Genomic DNA, 22,749 nt, shown 5'->3' with positions numbered 1-22,749 from the left:
AATGTAAAGATGATCTTTCAACAGCTCCTGATGTTCAGGCTGAAACTCTTTGAAATAGAAGGATGACCAGTAAATGACTCAGTCACTATGTGAAAATAGATAGAAAACAAACCTTTTGTCTCCAGTCCTTTTCCCACTGAGGAGATTCCTATAAAATGAAAAGGATAGGTTGGAATATAAGCCGTGTCAGCAGAAATTGAATTAGTTGTGGAGACCAAGTTTTCCTCTTCAACCTAATCCCAGGCCCCAGCCTGGATGATGAAGTATGAAAGGGCACAGCCCAGGTGTGTCAGCACTAGACTGGGGCCAAGGCAATCTGTTTCCAGATGTTCCATCACTGACTTTCAAAATTTTTCTAAAAATTGTGTTTTAGCACAATGCTCTGTGGGAAGCACACAGGCATCTGCCTGAACTGGCTGTTCATGTAGATCATGGAGGATGTCATGCAGGAACGGGCAACGTGTGCTACGGGCTTTGACAGGGAGGAGGTGGACAAGACCTGCAAGGCCAGCGAGGCGATTCTCTGGCTCCCACTGGAAAAGCAGCTTTGTCCCCAGTGGAGTAGGATCCTGACCAGTTCAGGTGACCCTTGTGCGTGGCTTTCCAGCTTTTCCTGCTGGGGCCGTGGCAGAGGCTGGCCAGCCCGGCTGAGGTTGTGGTTTGCCCCTGCGTCAGCGACTGGTTTGCTAAAGGAACTCAGTTTCCAGACACAGGTTTCTTGATTGCATCAGGCAGAAGCAAAGTTTTATTAGAGAAATGTTTTCACCAGCAGGTACATTAGTGATCATACTACTGGTTAACTCCAGCAATAGTCATGGTGGTTGGGCACACACAGCAATACAGACTAGAAAAAGCAAATAGCAAAATAAAGCAGAATGTGGCCCAGCGCTCTGCCTATCCCTCTGACACATTGCTTAGCATCGCTGAGTAATACGAAAGAGCACACTCCTTGCTCTTTGCGGAGGCATACTGTAAATATTCTCTCTCTTCATCCATGGCTCTGCTTCAGGCTTCTCTTGTTGGATATTCTCATTTCTCTGCTTAATCACAAATCCTTCTGCAAGGCACTGGAGACATCAAAGGAAACATTACTTTGTTTATAGCAAAAATAGATTCTTTCCCACACTGTCATTCTGTACAGGTGATCATTTCAGAAGCCAATTCAATTAGACTTCGCATAAATACTCTCTCTTCCTGGAAGGATCTGGTTGTTGCCTGCCAGTCAGGCAGATGGGGTTTGTAGCTGGCTGGAACGTGGTCTGCCCTTTTACATAAAAATGCCGAATGGTGGAAGCTGCAGACATTGCACCACCAGCAATCTGGATGAGGGAACGGCATCAGCATCCTTGCCAGAACAATGCCACTGCTCACGCTCATTCTCCTGGACCAACTGTCACCTTGTTTCTGTCTTTCTTTTTCAGTTTGGCAGGAAGTTTCCCCTTCCTGTACAGTACTAGTAGTTTTCTGCCAGTATTCCCATGATTCCTGCTTTTTTCCCCCTAATTTCTGGGTACTCTGCTTTCTCCTACTCTTTCCTTTGTCCCAGATTTCATGTCAGTCCTTTCTCCATGTTTTCGGTACCTTGCCTGCCTGCTGACTCCGTCCTTCTCATTTCTATCTCTCTTCCCCCCGCTTCCCCCTCCTCCCACTCCTCCCTTTTTGCCATTCTCACGCTTCCTGGCAGAGTCACAGCTCCTGAAAGCACTTGTAGCCTCCCATGGTGTATTTCCCAGTAGCCTCACAATAAAACTTTAAAATAGCACCTGTAAGCTATGTGGGAAAGATCTTTGTCGCTGCCTGTCCTTGTTGCGTGAGAATAGAGAAGACTGTGTAAATCTTGTAGAACGTTGCAGTTCTTACCTTGTATCTCCGCAGCTGCACAGGATGGCATCTGGGAAGACGTAGTGTAAGTGTGGCTTGTTCTAATAATACCTCCTCCTCCTATTCCACTTGTTCTTGCAACTCCTCCTCCTAGACCCGAAGACTGACCAATTCCTCCTTGCTGACTGAGGGGACAGGAGAATAACATTTTAGTGAAGGAAATTTCAGATAAACTAGAACTACAGTTTTTCATTCTCCTCGCTGTTCTCAGTCTGGTTTGCTTTTTGGCAGGATATTGCAGTGACCTCCCTTCTTGTGGCAATGGCTGGCACAGGGTAGGCACTAATTACCAGGTGGCCCAAAAAGGTCAGTAAAGGTGAAGGAGCCTTGCAGTGCCTCCACCTTTTTGTTCACTTTGCTATTATGTTAAAATACCCAGGACCCAGGTATTTTGTTGTATCTTTTGGTGCATCTCAAGCCTACTTACATAAGGTCCTGCTGTCCACCCTCCAGCAGGCAGCGGTACGTATGGATCTCCTGCTCCAGACGGCATTTGACGTCCAGCAGGATCTTGTACTCTTGGTTCTGGCACTCCATTTCTGCGCGCAGGTCAGCCAGTTGCTGCTCCACGCAGGTGATCTGGCTCTGGAGCTCAGCAAGGTGGTTGTTGTAGCGACACTCTGTCTCAGCCAGCGAGGATTCCAAGTTGTCCCTCTGAGGAGTGACATGTGGCACAATACAAGTACAGGCATGAGAAACAGTGCATTTCACTAGGAATTCTTACATCAAAGCATAACTGTGAGACAGCTGAGCTTTACACCAGCTCACCACCCACCTGGCTGAGCTGAGCTTGGAGATCGATTTCCAGGGCTTGCAATTGGCGTCTCAGTTCAGTAACCTGGTTGTTGCACGTCTCTACCTCCTGACCGCTTGTAATAACCTCCCGATTCACCTCCTCAATCTGAAAATCACCAATCGAGAATGAAGAGCCTCAGGGAATGTAAATCAGATTAAGTATTAAGAAAAGAGCAGAGAAGCTAGCAAAAAACATGAAATGAGAAAGGTTTGGGTGAACTCTCTCATCCTAATGGAGTGTCAGCCCTGCTCCTCATTCCTCTTGTTCTTCTAATAGCGCGGCTGTCCAGTTATTCTCTCTGCTTATTGCTTTGTAAAGAGTTTCTGCTTCAGGTCTCCCTAACATGTGCCCCATGTGAGTAACTGTCACCTCATGAAAAGGACACAGAGTGGCAATATTCCCTGTGTCACCTGTCGTTTAAACCAATGCTAAATGCTGTTACAGCATGTTGTGTGGTTTTAACGTGTAATAAATCACTGTGGAATCATTGCCTGGGTATTAGCCGGGGAAAATCAGAGCTGTGTTAATTTACTCACCTTGCACTCATACCAATCCTCAACTTCTTTGCGATTACGTTCAATCAGCGTTTCATACTGGCACCTCATCTCCTCCAGGATCTTCCTCAGGTCTGGGCCAGGACAGGCATTGACCTCCACGCTCACATCTCCAGTCGATTGTTTCCTCAGACAGTTCATTTCCTGGAAACACCAAACCCAGATCATATCATTTTTGGAAGAGAAGGAAAAACCTGAGGGAGCCAAGTTCCCCTGGAGGGAAGAGCAGAGCGCCTGGGAGAGCCCCTGGACAGTTACAATTCCTAGTTCACATGGGGGTCTCCATCAACCACTTGCTCCTCTGCAGCCAGCACCCCAGAGGTGGGGACCACAGCAAGGGAGAGCAATGGATCCTGCAGGAATTAACACTTTTTACATGAGAGGGGCAGGACCCTACCTCCTCGTGGTTCTTCTTCAGGCAGCAGAGCTCCTCCCGCAGTGACTCCAGCTGTGCCTCCAGGTCAGACCTGCACAGAGTCAGCTGATCCAGGACTTGGCGTAAACCATTAATGTCAGCCTCCACGCTCTGGCGCAGGGCCAGCTCCGTCTCGTACCTGCCAGTGAGAAGGAAAGCAGGAAAGAGTAGTCAGTGTCTGGCACCACCGTTTGCTCTTTTTTTTTTCATTTGACCATCTTTCTTACAGTATTTTCCTAACTAGCCTAACAGGATGCTGAGAAAAGCAGTCCAAGGCTTGCTCTGTCAAATCTGCTCTCGGTCTGCCTTCTCTGGACCTTTTTCACCAGGGCGAAGGTGTCACTCACCACATTTCTGCACTCCAACAGAAAAAACCAAAAGCTTCCCCTTCGAAAGACGCCACGTGCCAGAATGGCAGCTCAGGTGAACCCATGCTGCTCCTTGTCTGCAGATCCCTTCTGCTTTCTAAAGAACTCTAATCTCCACTCAAAAATATCTTATTATCCCAAATCTTACATTCTGGATCTGCCACTAACTAAGATCTAGAGGCGATGGATGAAAGAGCTTTTCTGCACCTCCAGCCTGTCCTGACCGGAGGGTCGCAGGAGACCTGTCTGAGAGCTCCTCTTTCCAGCTGTGAGCAGGAGCAGCGACATAGGGAGGGGATGGCCCAGGGGTACTCACTTCACACGGAAGTCGTCAGCTGTCATCCTGCTGTTATCAATGTTCAGAATGATCTTGTTGTTGTCTATGGTTGCACAGACAATCTGGAAAAAGAATATTCACTCCTGAAGTCTCTTCTCCCCTGTATCCTCAGGCTCAAGTGTACCCACTAACCAGTGCTACCAGACCTAACCTCTTTCTTGCTCTCTTTTTTTTTCATATTGGGTAGCAGGCATGGGGGAGTTGAGGAGCGCAGCAGACACAGGGGTGAGTGTTCAGTGAAGCACAGTGAAGGCATTACAACGATAAAATACATGGTTCAGATGCAGACAATCAAGGAGATATTGTCAGTGTTTTCCAGCATCCTCCACAATCCACCTAACCTGTTAAATCTAAACCTTACTTTCATGGATGAGAGATTTAAAAGTCTTGTTTCAAGACTTAATTATAAGTCTGTCTCATTCTGTCCATTTCCTGGATTATTTTCACTTTGTTCTTCTTTGTGCATGGACATGCTAGAATTTTTGCCAAACACACTTTGCAAAACAAGCACGCTGGTTTTGCTTCTAAATTGCATACTTAAAACGTGTTATGGAGATGTTCTCTTTGTTCTTATTTTTAATTAGATGTCCTATATTTCCCAATTCTGTATGAAAGAGTAAACTTGTAAATAACATCTTGCAAGACTGATGACAGAATAATTTACATTCAGGCAAATTAATGCAATCCATTATTTATTTCACTTTCAGTTGCTTTCTTGGCATATATGTATTTAAACACCTTGGCACAAACCTCATTTGGAAAGACTACTGAGCCTATCCAGATATATTCCATGAAGATAATATTTTCCCTTTCAAATATATCTGATGAATAAAAGCAATGGAAACAGGCCAAACACTCAAGGTTTTTACCTTTGAGCTCTAGGGCTTTCTACAGGCAGTTGTCTTAATGGCTGTTTACAAAAAGCATTTTACAACAATGAAATGTTACTGTTGATAACTGCATTAAGTTGTGAATCAGCACCATCGGAGAAGTTTACAAGGGAGAAAGCAGCTGAGAAATGATGTTACCTGGTTCTGAAGATCTTCTATTTCTTTATAATAGCAGCTGTAGTCCCGGGGCTCACAAAAAGGGCCCTGCTTGGCATACCACTCCCTGATTCTGCACTCCAGGTCAGCATTTTCTTGTTCCAGGCACCTCACCTTGTCCAGGTAAGAAGCCAGGCGGTCATTAAGGTTCTGCATGGTGACTTTTTCGTCACCAGAAAGAAGAATGCCATCACCAGCAAAACCACCTCCAACTACCCCTCCACCAAGACCAATACCAAGGCCACCCCCCATGCCACCGCCAAAGCGAGCACTGCCACCGCTGAATCCAATGCCTGAACATCCTCCGAGGACAGCGGCTCCTAAGCCACCTCCATAGTTTCCACCAACCAAACTGCCAGTGCTCAGTCCTCCTCCGTAATTCACACCACCACAGTAGCTTCTACCAGAAAACCCTCGGCTACCACCTATCCCGCAAGTCGTGTATCTTCCAGAAGAGACTGAGGAGATCCGTGCTCCTCCACCACCACCACCACCACCAATAACACAGCTGCCACCGCTGGTCCTGCCCCTGAGAGAGCCAGTTGTCTGCTTAATACTACAACTCATTTTGAGGACAGCTGCAGATCCAACCCAAAGCCCAAAGCAAGATGCACAGCTTGATATTGAATCAGACTGCGACTTGGTTCTTGCCGCAGATCTCTATTTATACCTTCCAAAGGGGGTGTCACCTATAGGGTGTTTCTTCTTCCCACGGGGCTGGCTAGTCTTGCTGTTTATGCCAAGAATAAATAGCCCATAGGCAGTTTCCCTCTAGAAATCCCAGTTCACAAGGAAGATACTTTACATGTCAGCAGCTTATTCCAAAAAGTAAAATAATGTTTTATGAGTCATCAGCTTTTTGTATGATGCAAACTTTACAACAAGTCAAGAAAAAAAAGTTGCCCTAGATTATGTACAAAGAAGAAACATTGTTATTTATAACATCAAAGTGCCTTTTATCTTTTATTAATTTGTATTTATTTTATTCTTAGTCCAATAAACACTTTTCTATCACATGCTATGGTAGGGTACGTGAAACAAAAATGGGAAATTAATATAAATTCTCACTTCTGAAAAGTGTGACTAGTAGTGACCGTAGTAGTGAAAAGACCAGGGATATCGTGGTGTAGATGTCTGTCACCTGGCACAATGACAGACAGTAGGACTAATACACACTTCACTGTGAGATTTCTCAAATCACTGAGCTAATTCCCCTGTGGGTTTAGCTCCCCGTTGGTGGATTATATTTCTCTGGTCACGCAAACACGAGAATTCAGCTTGCTCACGGTCTGTGAAGATCAGGCCTGCTAAATCTTGGAAGTCGTCTGTGTCTAGATGTTACACAGACTTGATATAAGCTGAACTGTATGAAGTACCTCTCTGAAGTTATTTTTTTTAATTACTTTAATTGCTGTCCGTGCTGCCTCAATTTGTGGTGATTGTAGATAAAGAAAGAGATGACAGGAAAGGGAGTATCCATGGGCGATATATCCAGGTCTCTGGATGGACTGAGATGTGATCCCGCAGGTCTTTGCCATTACTAGGGTTGTGCTTAAGCACAAAATAAGGAGGAGAAAAGCTTTCTGCATTTCTTTGTCAGAGCAGGAGCAGGCATTAGCCCAACCTGGCCAGTCATGGGAGCGCGATCTCCAAAACCAGGCAAGCAATAGCCAGAGAGCGTTCGGAGAACTGGCTCCACCAGTGCAAGTGCCTTTCTCCAGCAGACTGCTATAATGAGAGGATATTCTGCTCTCCAGGGGACAGAGGCTTCTGTTCCTTCAGGGTGAAATTTCCAGGCAACTCTTACTCACAAGTAACCTTTGACTCAAGTATGTCCACATTTATAGGAGTCGTCGTGATAAATCCTCTTCGGTGGTGAGTGTGACACCTGACAGGGAGTCCTGAGAGCAGCCGTCACCTCCAAGAAGAAGGGCAGAGAAAATCTACACTCACATGCTCAGCCAGATCTCACTCACTGGTGGGAAGTTAGGTGGCTTCTGTCACCGCGGTAGGAGAGTGTCCCCAAGCTTATATAAATGTGATCGTCTTTTCACCAGCACAAGTTAGGACTCTCCACTCCCCAGTGAGATGATTTCTTTCTTTACTTAGATCAGAAATGATAAAAAGATGCCTACCCAGGGCTGGCAGCATCCTAGAATATTCATTATTCGTATGGTGCAGTGAAATAACTTGCTCAAGGACAGAGCCAGAGTCTGTCAGAGCTCAGATTCCTAGCTTAAGACTGCAGTGCCTGAAATACAAGTCCATCCTCCTCCTAGAAACACAGCCCCCATGCTCCCCACACAGCCTAGACTCACAGTAGTGAAAATCATGAGCACAAAGGAGGATAGGGAGTAAATCTGGCTTTCATCCGTCATTTTGAGGAATATAATTGAAGACAGGGTGCGGCTGTAAGAGCCAACAGAAATTAATATAATGTCTGGATTGCTTGGAGCTTTGCTTCTGCTGTGTGGGTTTTCAGAAGTTACCTAATAGCAATCTGCAGAGAGCAGCGCTCTGCGCTGAGGCAGCCTTTCTTTCCCTTTCAGAGTCTTAGGTTTAGGAGGAGACATTGCAGATACTGGACGTTTCTCTACGGGTGGGCAGGGAGCACCTACACCTTCTTTTGGCAGTTACCTAATAGGAAGAAGGAATAGGTCTTGCTCCACAAAACAAGCTGGTTTGCAGCATTGTACAGCCTATTACATATGTCCTGGTGGAAAGGTCCATGGGCTACCGAATGACATTTTACCAGTGAAGATTAGAAACGCTCATACAGTTCTTCCAAAGTACTCATATTTGGGATATAATTACATTATTTGGAGCTTTATTGGGCTCCTGCCAGTTGGGCTGGGAAATGGAGCTTGGGACTGGTACAGCAAAGACATTCAAAAGCCGGTCCCTGACCAACCAGTCTGTATTTTGAAACCAGTTAGATTTTTGTTCTTGCTCTGTGCTGGCAGGCGGGCAGCTTGCAGTCTCCAAGCGCGTGTTATATCGCCCTGCTCCTTACAACCGTGTCAGGGCTCTGAGGCTCCGCACTGAGACCTCACCACGGATCGGGCAGAGGCGTGTGTGAGTGTGTGTGTGTTTGCTGGCCGTATGGCTTTCTGCTTTCTCTAGCTGTGAGCCACCATCTTGTTCGAAAGCATAGAATCGTGGAATCGTAGAATCATTTAGATTAGAAAAGACCTTTAAGATCATCAAGTCCAACCGTTAACCTAGCACTGCCGAGTCCTCCATCAGTACCAACTTTTTTCCCTACAAAACTGATTTCTTTACCTCCACTTTTGTTATTATTTGTATTCCTGTAGCCTAGGGGCAGAGCCTTGGGGCAGAACACCGTGCAGGAAAGGATTATGCAAGTCTAAGACATAAAAATGTCCCAAAAGTATTTACAAACTAAATGTCAGACAGGTGGAAGCAAATGGTTTCATACAGGTGGAAGCAAAGGAAGCAACGACGGGCTGTTCGCCAGCGTGAGTAGCAGTGGTCTTGGCACAAAGTCAGTGCAAACGTCATTAATTCTTGTGAACATCATGGAAAAGAAGAGAGAACTGAAAGTGGACAACGAGGTAATAAGCGTAAATACTGACACATAGTGATGGGCAGCTCCGAGGGAGGCAGGAAGATGCTACATTTTCAAGTGATGTTGTGGGCAGTGCACTTTGGCCCTGTGGGAATGGTCACTGTCCCCGCGCACGGCCTTTTTGCAGAACACCAGCCTGTCTCCTCCATGCTCTACTTGCTTACTTATCAAAATTGATAATGTTTTCTTGTGTCAACTACAAGAGGGGTGTGTCTAATTTGACAGAACTTTGCTTTCATAAGCATTGCTTCAGTGATGTTTGTGCAACCACACTGGAATATGATTTTATCTTGTCACTTGTAATTACCATTAATAATTTGCATAATAGCCATTAGGCATCACTTATTAAACACTGCTTTGATGTGATACTGAGCTGGCTCCAGACCTCATGCTCCCATCTTTCAAATGCAGACCATGACTTTTTTTCTGGCTAATGACTCATTGGTTTATACCACCATGTTTAGCAAAATTCCTGTAAGGTAAGTGAAATAATTATCACAATGAGTTTGGTAACAGCATGATCCTAGGTCTTAAATACGCCTCAGAGACAAGGTGATTACTCTGTTTCAGTTTCTTTCTTGCTGACTGTTCACATCTTCAGACTACCTCTGAACATTTGCTAGTGATGAAGTAGAAGTTCAGCAGAACATGGAGGTGGACAGAACCAGATTTCTTCCTACTGAAGCTCACAATCTTCCCTGATTCATTTTGTGAAGGGTTTTCATTTCCTTCCAGCGCCTACCAGACGATGACAGTACAGCCAGGCTTCCCAGCATTTGCATCTCTGGAATCACTACTGATTATCATGGCAAAGAAGAGTATCAGAGAATTGTCTTAGGACAGATGCGAATACTGATGGGTGAACGAACTTACAGCAGTTTCACTCCTGCAGGGGCAGCTGAGTGCAGTGCAGGTCGGGAGGAAAAGCGAGGCTTCAGCCTGCAGTCCTGGCTGGCAGAGCCACCTGGGTCAGACCAGAGCCTGGCAAGCAGAACTGGAGTATCCAGGTGATTCCTGCACTCAGATACCATGCAGTGGTACGACAGAGACAGGCAGCTGAAGGTGTAGCCCAGCCAGAGCCTCCCCAGAGCGTCTTCTTTTTATCTTTATCTCATACTTGAACTAAAAAGTCTCTTAATTTCAATACACTTTCAATATGTGGTTCATACTGGCTGTTTAAATTGTATTTTTCAGTGTACTAAGCTGAGAAAACTCCTGCTTGATTATAGTAGTAGTTTACTCACCTATATAATCCTTTGTAAAATGTTACACAAGCCAGTAAACAAAAATACAAACCCTGCAAGCTATGGGTGTGAGACTATACCTGTCTGCGTACTTTATAAAATAGACTTTTATAGAGAAATTATAGTTTATACATCACACCAGAATATGGCTTACTATTAAAAATGAATAGTGCCTGTAATCAGGTACAATTGCTTGTACGGTGCAGTCCTTAACTCATGGCTGATTTCCAGCGTTGGCAATTTGCAAAACTGGTTGTTTTCTTTCTGTTTCTTCACCAATGTCTTAAACCTCTGGTATGTTCACTCCTCAGGGATTTTTCCTGATGGTGTTGTAATTCACATGTGTCTGCTCTCTGTAAGACAGAGACTGTATCTGCTGGAGCTATCACAGTACATTTCACCTATAGCCACTGGTTCTGATGCTGATAGCTTCTGCTTACCAGTCTGGGTGCAGATATAACTCCCCCTCTTCTCCTGGGGTACCCGCCCTTGCTCTTTTTATCTTTAAATTCCTCTCCCAGTCTTATACCTTCAGCCTAAGTCTCTGTCTGTCTTTGAGATGCTTATTCATTCTTGCTTTACAAGATTTGCACATTAAAAGAGAGAGGAATGAGCTCTTACAAGCTGCACTACCTGTGTGCTCCTGTGAATGGCTGCGTACATGGAATGTGATCGGACTTTCCCTGCAGTCAATGCCCCAAGTCGCTTCTTGTCCTGTTGTCCCATGCACTGCATCCTCGACATTTCATTTATTTTCTCTTCCCTATCTCTTCCTATGTTGTTTCTACAGTCATCATTTCCCATCACTGTCCGGGTTATAAATTCATTGGGCAGGGAAGTCATATTTTTGTTTCTGCATAGCATTTAATGTGGTGACTTTAGAGTGCTGTGTAAACACCGAGGCAGGTTAAATAATACTGAAATGCACAGTATAATGAGTGTTGCAGGAACTGGAGATATTGAACTTAGAGAAAGTATCTAGCACAAAGCCTTGTCCAGAAGCTCATTAGAGCAATTACCCCCACAGGGCTAACAAGTGTCTGTTACTTGGACAGAGGCTGGGGAGGGGCATCCCCCAAAGGCACAGCTGGAACCAGTCCAGGTCGCGTAGCCCCCGGCCCTCTGTGCTGGTGCAGCCGTACGGACATCATGTGTGACGTGGAGCGGAAAGCTTAGAGCATGGGAGGCGACACATGACCAGACAAGGCTTTCTGCAGAGCAAAGACCCAGAGCAAAAAACAGAAGTCCCATCTTTGCCGTGATTTCTGCCACGAAAATAGCTTTGTGTGGTCAGGCTTTGGCTTGTCCCATGTCATTCCAGAAGCATCTGAGCTGCTTCTTTCTTTGGAAATGGACACGAATTCAGACTCATCGTATCCCCATAAGTCTTCTTGTTAGAAGCCTTCACATTACACCTCTGTCTAAAGTTAGTTGTCAAACCCCATCCAATATTTCATTACAGAAAAAGGCTAACAAAGCCACATAATGAGGAGCAAAGATCGTAAGCACTCCTCACAGCCTGACACATTTGTTAGATACTGCTGCTGGTGAGAAGGGACAGGCTGGATCTCGAGTCTTTGCTTGCACAAGCAGCAAAATGCAGTTGTGTTCCTGAATGTGTTTGTAATTCCTTTCTCTGTAGTAATAAAATACCAGCATCTTTTTTTCCTGGCTGTTTGTTGTATCTTACTTTTAAAACAAATCTCTCCCACATATTAATTTGTCTCAGCCTTTTATCTTCCCACATGTTGCCAGCTGGTTCTTCCTGTTTGCCTTTTTTTTAAAATCCATGTAAAGGCTCTTTATTTAGCATTTTCTCTGGGAATTGTTTTCCTTCACCAGAAGGGTGTGTCAAGTCCAGCTTTCAAAATTACTACTTCAGTATTATTTGGGAAAACTTGTTGTTCTTGATTTTATCCTGTTACTGCACATTCATAATAACTCAAAGGTGTTGTATATTACCTTATATTATATTATATTATATTAGCACGCACCTACTTTAACGAAAACTCGATTTTCACTAGAAAGTCTCTTTCAATAGAAGATTGTCAGTCAGACTGCCCTGAAACTCCTTCCCTGCACTCTGTCCAGCCTCCCTGAATATTTCTTTCCTCATCACCTTCTACTTCATGTCTTAGCTTATGCTTCCTCCTCTGGTAACAAAAGTCCCTTTCCACAGCATCAGCCAGTCCCTTTTCTCCATCCTCCTGCAGCTGCCCCTCCATCACCGTCCTGCAGCCATTGAATTCGGCAGGAGCAGTGCAGCAGATGTGGGCATGGCTTATTTTTCTTTTTCCCTTGCAATGACTGCTTTGTGGATATAGATCAAAGGTGGATTTCTAACCAAAGGTGCGTGATAAATATAGCTACTTGCGTAACAATTTTTTAAATACTTGTATATTCCTTTACTTGTAGAAATTATTTCTCAGGTTCAAGGCTGTGTCAATAGTAGCAACGTTTTATTAGAGACAAGCTTTGATAGTTGTTAGACAACTGACCGCAAAACAGATTAGCCTAAGTGAAGACCAATGACCGGATCAAAGCAGCGTCAGAGGATGAAGACAGCAGGCAGCGTAGGTGGCAGGAAGGCAGCCGTTCTGCAAAGTCCCTTCTGACTGGTGCTATAAGCAGAACTGAGAACTGTCAGGTTATTTTTGTCTAGTTTTTTCCAAACAGTTTGCTCTTTAAGAGACCTCCTCAGGGGCATGTGCGGTGGGGCTGGCAGGGAAGTTCTCTTGTCTGCAGTGACCTGCTGAGGGAGAGCGGGAAGCATTACTTTTTCAGGGGTGCTGTCTGCATACCATGCCTTTCTCTTAGAACCCCCTTGCTCTTGTACGGACCTTTCTTTTCCCTCTTCTCCCTAGCTTGCTTAATTTTATGTACTTGTTGAAATAAGTACTCATGACTGACCGACACACCCTGCCAGGTCCTCATTTTCGTGTTGTGCTGGAAGTTTTATTTAAGCACATTTACTACTAGTAACTCTCCAGTGTCAAACATATTTTCTATGCATAAGTTTATAAATGCCCCATAGCTGCATCCCTTACCACTGCTTTCTGCCATAGCCCAATTAATCCTGGTGCTTCACCACCAACAGTCACAACCACGATTCTGCATGTCTGACTCCCTGCACTGCCTCTCTCCAGGAAAAAGAAACCACCTCCAGCCCCTCTCCACCATCCGGAAACGCCTGCAGATCTCTCATCCTCCTCTTCCCCAGGTATGCAGTAGGACTAAAGAAGCAAGTCATGGTCACACTCAAGGCTTCTAGAGGACGACTCACCTCACACATCCTCACCCGGAGTGCACAGGCTTAGGGCAGGCATGGCTGGCAAAGGGTGGCTTTAAGCCCACCACTTCTTCCAGCTGGTGCTGCAGGGACTCCTCTTCCCACTGGCCCTCTGTGAAAAAGAGACAGCACTGGTAACCAACGCCCCCAACGTTCACACCCTGGAGATCTGCCCCATGGCCTGGAGCGTTGGCTTTAGCTGTGTCTCTTCAGTCACTATTGGCCATTTCCCCTTTGAACCATGAGGGTCTTTAAGAGTGAAATTAGCACGTCCTCCATCCTGCCTGTCTGTTGGCAGCTATTGCTTTTCCACCTTGACACACTCAGGAATACCCAGGGCTCTGAGACAAGCTCATTTCATCCGTTGCAACCAGTATTTTGGAATAAAACCTGACTTTTTCTGTAACTAATATAGGACTGGAGGGTCCAGGAGAGCCCACCTCAGGGCACCACCATTAAAATACCTCGTTTTCCAAAGTAATGGAGCAGGTGGGTGCTCAGGCTGGTTATGTGTGTATGCAGCCATTTATGAGAATAACAGCACACCTCGCTGTTCCAAAATCTCAGTCAATGGGAGGCAGGGAAGCGCCAGCTGCTTTGCATACAAATTAAATTTCCCAAAACTTTAATTAAAATTGTTGTGTGAAACTGAAAATGTTTAGATAATTTATTGTTTCAGTCAATTTAACTGCCAGTCCCTAATCCTGTCTAGCTGTGGCAAAGCCAATAAAGCTCAGTTACATGATGGTGTTCATAAAAGACTGTGCCCAGCTCACAGTGAAAATGCCCTTTCACGAGCTGCGATGGTGCACCTTGCCCAGGTGGCCGGGACAGCTCTGGGGCCTCTCCCAGCCGCCTGTTGCTGGCCCAGGATGGGGAAACGGTCTCTGGCTTGCACTCTGGACATTTATGAGCCAAATCCTCAGATGACTCGTGGTTTGCTAATAGGCCCTGTCTGGTAACAGGTCGGTACTGGTTCCTCACCACAATGTTGCTTTTGCTACTGGTGTCACGAATTTTCATATCCCTGTAAGTCAAAGCATAGAGATTTTACTGTGCCCGGGTCTTGTCTGTAGTCTGCATACATGATGTCGTGCTGTCCCCCCTCCAGCAGGCAGTGGTAGGTCTGAATCTCCTGCTCCAAGCGACATTTGACATCCAGGAGGGTCTTGTATTCCTGATTCTGGCACTCCATTTCCGCACGTATTTCAGCCAGCCGCTGCTCCACGCAGGAGATCTGATTCTGTAGCTCTGCCAGGTATTTGTTGTAGCGACATTCGGTTTCCGCCAAAGAGGATTCCAGGTTTTCTTTCTGAGAATGGAAACAACACAAAGGTACGGGGTGTGCTGCAAGCGTGGCCAGTCCGGTTACAGGTACGGCTCTGGACATGCAGCTTTCCGAAGAGACCTGGGGGGTCTGAGATGTGAATTGCAGTGGCATCACCTACCATGGTGAGCTGGGCTTGCACATTGATTTCCAAGGCCTGCAGCTGACGTCTCAGCTCAGTGACCTGTTTGTTGCTTGATTCAATCTCCTGGCTGCTTGTGACAACCTCCAGATTCACCTCCTCCACCTGCAAAGTCAGAAAAGAGAAGCCCTTTCCGCACCTCCCCACAGCATCTCCTTGTGGCTTCCCCCCACTGCTTCTGCATACCCTGCAGTGCATCTGAGTAATTTTGAACGTGAAGCCCCCCGGTTTATTCTGTTGTGACCCTTTAACACCATGCAGTGGCCCCTCTACCAAAACCACTGAGATGCTGAGCACATCTCACATTTGTGACACAATCGCTGATATTAAGACGTCTCCAGTACATGTTCTTCATCTCTCGTTTTTCCCTTTCCCCCCAACAGGCAGAGCAGGGTACAGCTCTGCATGTATATAGTACCTTGCAGGCATACCACTGCTCAGTCTCTTTGCGGTTGCGCTCCATCAGTGTTTCATACTGGCACCTCAGATCCTCCAGGATCTTCCTCAGGTCTGGGCCAGGGCAGGCATTGACCTCCACGCTCACGTCTCCAGTCGCCTGTTTCCTCAGACAGTTCATTTCCTGCAGAGAGTACGTGCACCGTATCAGTAATACCGACGCTTGTGGGGACTTCCCTTCTCTCTTCTGGATTTTTTAAGAGCCAGGGACAATCTAACCTCCTCGTGGTTCGTCTTGAGGCAACACATCTCCTCAGTCAAAGCCTCACACTGTAGCTGCAGGTCGGTCTTGCAACTGGCGAGCTGATCCAGGACGGGGCGTAAGTTGCAGATGTCTGCATCCACATTTTGCCGGAGACTGCATTCTGTCTCGTACCTTTAAGGCACAGGCAACAGAGAAAGGTCAGCATGTCGGTAAACCGTGGCAAGCCCTTGAATTGAGTTTGTGGGGAAAAAAATTAGGATCAAGTTCTTTCGCTTCAGGGCTGCAGTGCTGTTAAGACTGCCAATGCTATCGGTGCCTTTCACAGAGATCTGCATTGTAATACGGCAGCATGAGAAGCAGGGGGTTAGGATTTCCCCATCACCACCGCTCACCAACCCTTCCACGGGCAGTGTGAACCCCTCGGTCTGGCGCAGGGCTGTACTCACTTCACTCTGAAGTCGTCGGCAGTCATCCTGTTGTTATCAATATTCAAAAGGATTTTGTTAGTCTCCATGGCTGCACACAGGATCTGGAAAAGAAAAGGCAGGAGAGAGATTTGGGCTTGTGGTTTCCTCTGGCTTCAGAAGGTCCTGGGGGGAGCACCCCCCCTGGGGTAATGCAACCCACTTATTTTATAATGATCCCGTATACTGGGATTATGAATCAGTTAGCATTTTTTAGCCATAATTATGGCATTACTGTGGGGAAACCCATGTGCCAGCTTGCTGGAGCAGGCTGTGCCAAAACTTCAGTTCTCTGTAAATGCAGCATCCTCCTCCCTGTTGGTTTCATATAAGCTATTGCTTCTTCTGCACCTCCAGAGACACAGCTATCACCTCTGCCATTTGACATCGGTCTAGCCATATGTGCAAGCAGAGCCCAAAGAAATATTAGGATTTTCTTGAAAAACAATGGTTTACCTGGTTTTGAAGGTCTTCAATTTCCTTATGAAAACAGCTGTAGTCCCGTGGTTCGCAGCTGGGCCCTACCTTGGCATACCACTCCCTGATCTTGCACTCAAGGTCAGCATTGTCTCCCTCCAGGAGTCGCACCTTGTCCAGGTAGGAGGCCAAGCGGTCGTTGAGGTTCTGCATTGTCGCTTTTTCATTGTTAGCAAATAAGATCCCATCACCGCAACCAGCACCAGCCCTGGTGAAACCACCACCAATGCCTCGAGTGCAGATGCCTCCACCACTGAATCCAAGGGTAGAACAAGCCCTCTGGGTAGCTCCAAAACTCCCACCAGTAGCACTGCCGGCGCTCAGCTGCTTCCCAAATAATCCCTCGCTTAAACTGCCACCAGAAAAATTGGCAACCACACCACCTAAGTCATAGGCAGCATGTCTTCCCGAGGAGGCGGAGGAGACCTTCCTTCCACTACCAGCTGCAGAGCTGCCCGCGCTGCTCCTGCCTTGGGAACAGGCAGTAACCACCTGCCTGACGGCACAGCTCATAGTGAGAGCGCAGGGATCCAACTCGAGCCCAGGGCAAGCTGCACAGATCACTGCAGGATCCAATTGTGATCCCTCTGTCCCCATAGTCCTCTATTTATACCATTCCCTGTGGATCTTGCCACCGGAGAAGGGTTGTTTATCCTCTCTCCTTGTGACCTGGCTAGTACTCTGTGTTTTTTCAGCCGGAAATATTTCCCCAAAGGCGTTTGTCTCCCGAAATCCCACAACAGAAAGATGCTTTGGTTAACAGAAGCGTGTTTCAAAACTACATCAAAAATGTTACTTCCTGAATCATCAGGTCTGACTTGTGATGACAACTAAACAACAGTGACACAAAAAACGACGATACCCGAGAGTGCCCGGGGAATGAAACATCATAGTAATTATCCATCCCTGACGTGGGCGAGTCTACCCGGAAAGTGAAAGCTGTGGGAAAGCCGTCCTATCTGACAGAGCCTGTTCGACCCCTTTGCAACCAGACGTGAGGGTGCCCCCTGGTTCAGCTGCCCTGCAGCCCCTGGGACCAGAGCCAGGGGACCACCCTGGGCTGTGCTGCCTCTCTGCAAGAGCACTGCAGCAAGGCTCCATCCTGTTCCTCGTGGTCCTCAGCTGAGTGAGCACATGCCAAGGTCATTGGACCACCCAGAGGTCGTTGGACCTCAAAATGCTCTTCTCTTGGAGGAGCGTATCACACTAGAGCGATTATCTGTTACTTCTCTTTCCCCTGCATGCATCAAAACACCCCCTTTCAGAGGGGTGACCCCATGGTTTGTCTTTTGCTGCTTTCGAGGGTAGACAAAATATTCAAATATTTGTCCAAAATAAAAGAGAAAAGGGTATTTCCTGAACACCAAATGTTGCCAAGAGAGAACAGCCACAGAAGATGTTTCATAAGATTTCTAAAACATTAACACAGAGAATTTCAGAAGCAGCCTGATCCTGTATAGGTCTGACCCAGTTCCAACAAGCACCATGGAAATTCTCCAAATATTATCTAGGGGAACTGTGTTTAGAAAAGAAACCAGAAAAGATCATTTGAAAAAGATAGATTAAACCTATTTTTTAGTCTTGGAATGCTGAAAGGAGGAAGAAGGGAAATAATTAAAATGTTTTGTCATCTGAATAGTTCATTTTATTAATAATATTAATACAGCCATGCTAATATTGGCTGACTTTCACCCAGGTGTTGTTCAGCATTGGTTTTGGCATCCAGGTCACCTGGACACATCTCATAAAGGACGCGTCAGGTGCAGCCTGTTTCAGAAATATTGCTTATGCCATTTGGGTAAGTTCATTAGTCTTGATTTTATCTTGACACTGCAAATCCAGAACTCCTTAAATGTGGTGTGGGTTCTGTGTAGGTCCATCCTTTGTTACATGCCTAATTAGCAAGCGAAGCCTCTGCCATGGTGCCATGGCATGCCTCACTGGTGGCACGATCCTGAGCGGAGGCTGTGGCACGGTCAGGATGAGGCATCGCTGCTGTGCGGCCCAGCTGCAGCCCTGTGGCTGCTCTCGGGGCTGGAAGCAGGAGCAAACCAGGAGCAGAACTGGTCAAAAACTGGGGTTTTTTCTATAGAAGAACGGTAACATTAATGCTGAGCTAGCATTTCTTTTAATTTCATTGGGAAACATCTAGTCCTTCATTTTTCAGTGAGAAAAATTAAAATGTGAATGAGTGGGGTTGTTTTTTTTCAGTTATTGAAAACTAAGCAGAAATGTCCACATTTCTTCCTTACTTTTTGAACTTCAGACCTTACCATAGGTCTCTGCAGCCAAAGGCAATTAGAACTTCTACCGCTTTTGTAAAGAAGAACAGTAATTTCACTCTTGATTTTACTGAATTTGTGTGTTCTTCATGGTAGACTTTTTCCTTTCCAAAATCTGCAGTTTTTATTAAAACCACCTCTTGCTTTTACACCAGAGCATACGTCCAAACCTGCCAGCAGTTACAGTCCTCATTTTATTAAAAGACATTTTCATTTTTTTATGAGGAGATCTGTTAATCGCAGTATCTACATGCATAATGGAAGGCTCTTTCCAGAATTAACTTTTATTGACTTCCAGACTGGAGTCTACAGACGGAAATTTGCTCACCACAGCCTTGTAACCAGCCACGGGCAATGCCTCTGATGAGCTGTCCTCGGCTGACTTGGGAGCCCCTCGCAGGCAACGTTGTGCCCCAGGGGAGTAAGAGGAGGAGAGAAGTGATGGCTGATGAGGATTTCCCGGCAAGCATTTCAGGAACAGCAGCGCAGGCCTGATGAGGAAAAATTACTACTCCAAATAACAAATGAGCAGAAGAGCCTCCCCTAGGCAAAGGTGCCATTCCCATTTAATAAGCTTTGTGAAAAGTAGAAAGAAAGGAGTTATACTTCAGCTTTACATTTGCGTCTTGTACTGTGCTTTATAAAGGAGAGCAGGATGGTGGTAGAGGATGGGCACTGGGACTTATTCCCAAAGGTTGTTCTACTGCACAAAATTATCAGATTCCAAAGGGCGATGGAAATGAGAAAGATTAGATTTCCCCGGAGGAAGTTCTTTGGTAGTCTGGGGATAGTTTAAAGCTTAAGACTGTTTCTTAGGCTAATGCATATGAAGTACAGAAAGTATAATGTGCCCCCAAGAAGGAGATCCAGCATTTCATGTTATTACAAACATTTCTGAGTCACTAGCTGGTTTTATGTCCAAGAGAACTTCCCTGGAGACTTGGTGACTCAAACATGACACTGAACCCTGCATCCCTGCCGGTGCCCCAGCTGTGTCCACCACCCTGTGTGACTGCCAGCCCCAGCTCAGCTGTGGGCTTGAAGCAACCATGGCGAGTGCCAGGGTAGGATCCAGGCAGTGCCTGGCATCCGAAACACACCAGCCTGGGCTTCTGCATGTCCCTGCAGGGCTGCCCTGGGCTTGGGGAGAGCCTCATCAGGAGGCTCTGACACAGAGTGAGAACCCCAAGCAGCCCTAGCTCCTCTCTGCGCACTGTTGGCTAAATGTCAGTGTTTCACCTATGGAAAATTCTTTGTTTGCTATTTACAAAGTATTTGCTTATCTAGCTATTGATGTAATCGTCATTCCACTTCTTCTCTGCATGTTATTGGCTGGACAGAAACTGATTTCCATCTCACTGATGACACCAGGCGCTCCAGGGTTCTGATCCCAGCTTTGCAAATCACTCTAGGCAAATCGTTCAGCTTCCCCAGGTCTCAATGTCATGCTTTGTAGGATGGAAACAATAATAACGGTAATCCAACTTTCTCAAGGGCATTGTAAAAACAACTGTCCGATGCGAACATGGAATTTAAAGATAGGAAATATGGTACTTATTTGAAGTACTATTCATTGTAAGCATTCTTGCTATTATATATTGTTTGACACTGGCACATGCTACATATTTCTCTCTGCATCTCAGCTGATGAAATATCATTGAAGGACGTTCTTGGTTTTCCTTTTTTGTTCGGTTGTCCATTCAAGTTTCACCATCATTCACTGAGAACTTGCTTCTATAACTCCTTGCTGAATCCTAACAAGGCTTTTCTTGTTCTGCTTGCATCTTGCAGAAAGTTTAAATAATGTTCTCCAAAAACAGTGTTTGTCCACCTCTTGGATGTGATAATTTGTCTGTGTTTCACAGATAAAAACAGTGTGTAGCAAAGAGTAGTAATAAAAAATAAATTGCCTAATAGTTATGTGGTATTTTCCTTCTTCAGAGTATTGTAACATAGCACAGCAATTATCTATGCTTGGACTTCTGTCTTGGTTGTGATAATAGGGTTATGCAGAGCTCTGCACAGAATATAAGCCTTTTTTACTGATGCAAATGTATGTTGGTGAATAAGGAAAACTCCTGGTAAGATCCTCCCAGTGGAACTGACTCAACTAATTACAAATGTGGGCTCTCCATCAGCTCTCCCAGCTATTCTCCCAGCTATTCTCAGGTACTCATTTCAAGCTGTTCCTGCTGAAAGATGTAAATGGCTTAGTGCTGGGTGACAGATATCAAAGATAACTAAATATGCTGCTAAATATGCTCTCCCTCGTGTCCTTTTGGCTGCAGAAGTGGCCATGCCTTACTGTGCTGCCAGCAGAGCCAGATACTCTCAGACTCTTTCAGCCTCCTACTTATTATATTTATCCCATAATGTTTGTGATTTTCAGAAAGCCTTTCTGTATTCATACACCTGGGGCATCCTCCAGGTGGCTCAAGAGTTAAAAAGCTGCCATTTATAATTGAAGTATAACAACGCTCTTCTGATCGGGGGGAGAAGTACGTTTGTAGTTTAATCAGAATTTCCAGCCTGCACCCTTGCTTGTTGCCATAAAGTCTAAGACAGCTTGATACTAAAGGGCATTTTTGCTTGATCTAGTTTTTATTTTTGTGGTGGCCCTAGCTCTCTTGGCTTGGAAGACTTCCTATTTCTGAAAAAAAGGTCTGTTATTCCAGCAAAGAGATAAGCGTGACACAGTCAATGAACTCGGCACTCTGGTCTGTGTTTCATTTCCTACCCTTTTCTGTAATTGCTAAACAATAATACAGAATGATAACATCTCTTCACACTCCCTTTTCTGGAAAGACCTGGCAGGTTCCCCACTTCTTCGATCACCTTTGCTTGTGTTGTCATGCCCAGCATGATATCATCCACTCTTTTCAAGAGCCTGTTCAGGCCAGGGAGCATGCTTTTGTAATTGTTCAGCAAGGACCATGGTGCCCTGTGGAGGCTGAGGGAGCGTGAATCATCAATAATAATCCAAGGCACAAGCATGCTTAACTTGAACCACAGTCACACCTTGTACATCATTATAAGCAAAGGGAAGCTGATTTACTGCAAACTATTACCTTTTCCTTCTGTCTAAGGCCCACATCTGTATTCCTCATGTGGAACATGAGGCCACGGTCCAAGACTGGACACAGCTCCCAAAACTGGCTGTGTTTTCCTGTACTGGCTGGAAAGCATGAAGTTGGACCTAAGTGGTTTCATCAGGCTTTTGGGTCTAAAATGATTTCCTCTCCTGCCTAGCCCCCAGGACATATTTGGTAGATCTGCAGCCTGCAGAGCATCCTTTGGTTCCTCTGTCACTCTGTGGAAAGTGAGTGGGCAAAGGCAAACTCGGTTCCTGGCTGCCAGTGCCCAAGCTGCTTCACCTAATCCTGAATGGCAGCTTGCCTGCAGACGTTGTTGACATACGATAAGTAGCGCGTGTGTTTCAAGAAGGATTTTAGCAGTGATCTACTAGATGCTATAGTGATAAAAAATTATTGCTACTCATCCCTCTTGTGGATTAAGCAATGGTTACTTTAGCACCTGTTAAGTGCAGCCCTCAGGCAGCATGAAAAGACCTGCATGAAGTTTTCATACAATGCGCCTAATAGTGTGATTTAAAGACAGTCAAGTAAGACAGAAGGCTTGTATATGTAAGATTTGTCAACGAGTCTGATGTTGTGCTCGTGTCTCAGAATGGTACACATGGCAGTAGTAGTCTTGCTGTAGTCAGTTATGTTCAACTTACAGGAGAAAGTGATTCTTTGGGATACCAGGAATTAGAGAACTGGGTTTTATTCTCTTGGCTTTATCAGTCGTGTGGTGTGGTACGTTGACCTCAAACATCATCCTTCCATTATTGCCTTCGTTTTGCAATAAACTTATC

General features: G+C 45.7%; 2 protein-coding genes across 2 annotated transcripts; both read right to left on the bottom strand.

Moving 5' to 3' along the window:
• Nucleotides 1–718: 718 nt before the first annotated feature.
• Nucleotides 719–5,964, bottom strand: LOC130160072 (keratin, type I cytoskeletal 19-like). Its single transcript, XM_056362289.1, has 8 exons — nucleotides 5,380–5,964; nucleotides 4,331–4,413; nucleotides 3,629–3,785; nucleotides 3,214–3,375; nucleotides 2,657–2,782; nucleotides 2,309–2,535; nucleotides 1,861–2,006; nucleotides 719–1,067 (listed from the first exon to the last, which is right to left on the bottom strand). The coding sequence occupies exons 1-8, from the start codon at nucleotides 5,962–5,964 to the stop codon at nucleotides 1,042–1,044; spliced, it is 1,512 nt and encodes a 503-aa protein (XP_056218264.1). The 3' UTR covers nucleotides 719–1,041.
• A 6,854-nt stretch (nucleotides 5,965–12,818) lies between these two features.
• On the bottom strand, nucleotides 12,819–17,419 carry LOC130160074 (keratin, type I cytoskeletal 19-like). Its single transcript, XM_056362294.1, has 8 exons — nucleotides 16,570–17,419; nucleotides 16,096–16,178; nucleotides 15,664–15,820; nucleotides 15,407–15,568; nucleotides 14,968–15,093; nucleotides 14,605–14,831; nucleotides 13,514–13,631; nucleotides 12,819–12,979 (listed from the first exon to the last, which is right to left on the bottom strand). The coding sequence occupies exons 1-7, from the start codon at nucleotides 17,185–17,187 to the stop codon at nucleotides 13,544–13,546; spliced, it is 1,461 nt and encodes a 486-aa protein (XP_056218269.1). The 5' UTR covers nucleotides 17,188–17,419; the 3' UTR covers nucleotides 12,819–12,979; nucleotides 13,514–13,543.
• Nucleotides 17,420–22,749: the final 5,330 nt, after the last annotated feature.

The sequence above is a fragment of the Falco biarmicus genome, chromosome 17, assembly GCF_023638135.1.
Source record: "Falco biarmicus isolate bFalBia1 chromosome 17, bFalBia1.pri, whole genome shotgun sequence".
In the NCBI taxonomy this organism is placed as follows: domain Eukaryota; kingdom Metazoa; phylum Chordata; class Aves; order Falconiformes; family Falconidae; genus Falco; species Falco biarmicus.
The sequence above is the reverse complement of the archived record's forward strand: the minus strand, read 5'-3'. Positions and strand labels throughout refer to the sequence as shown.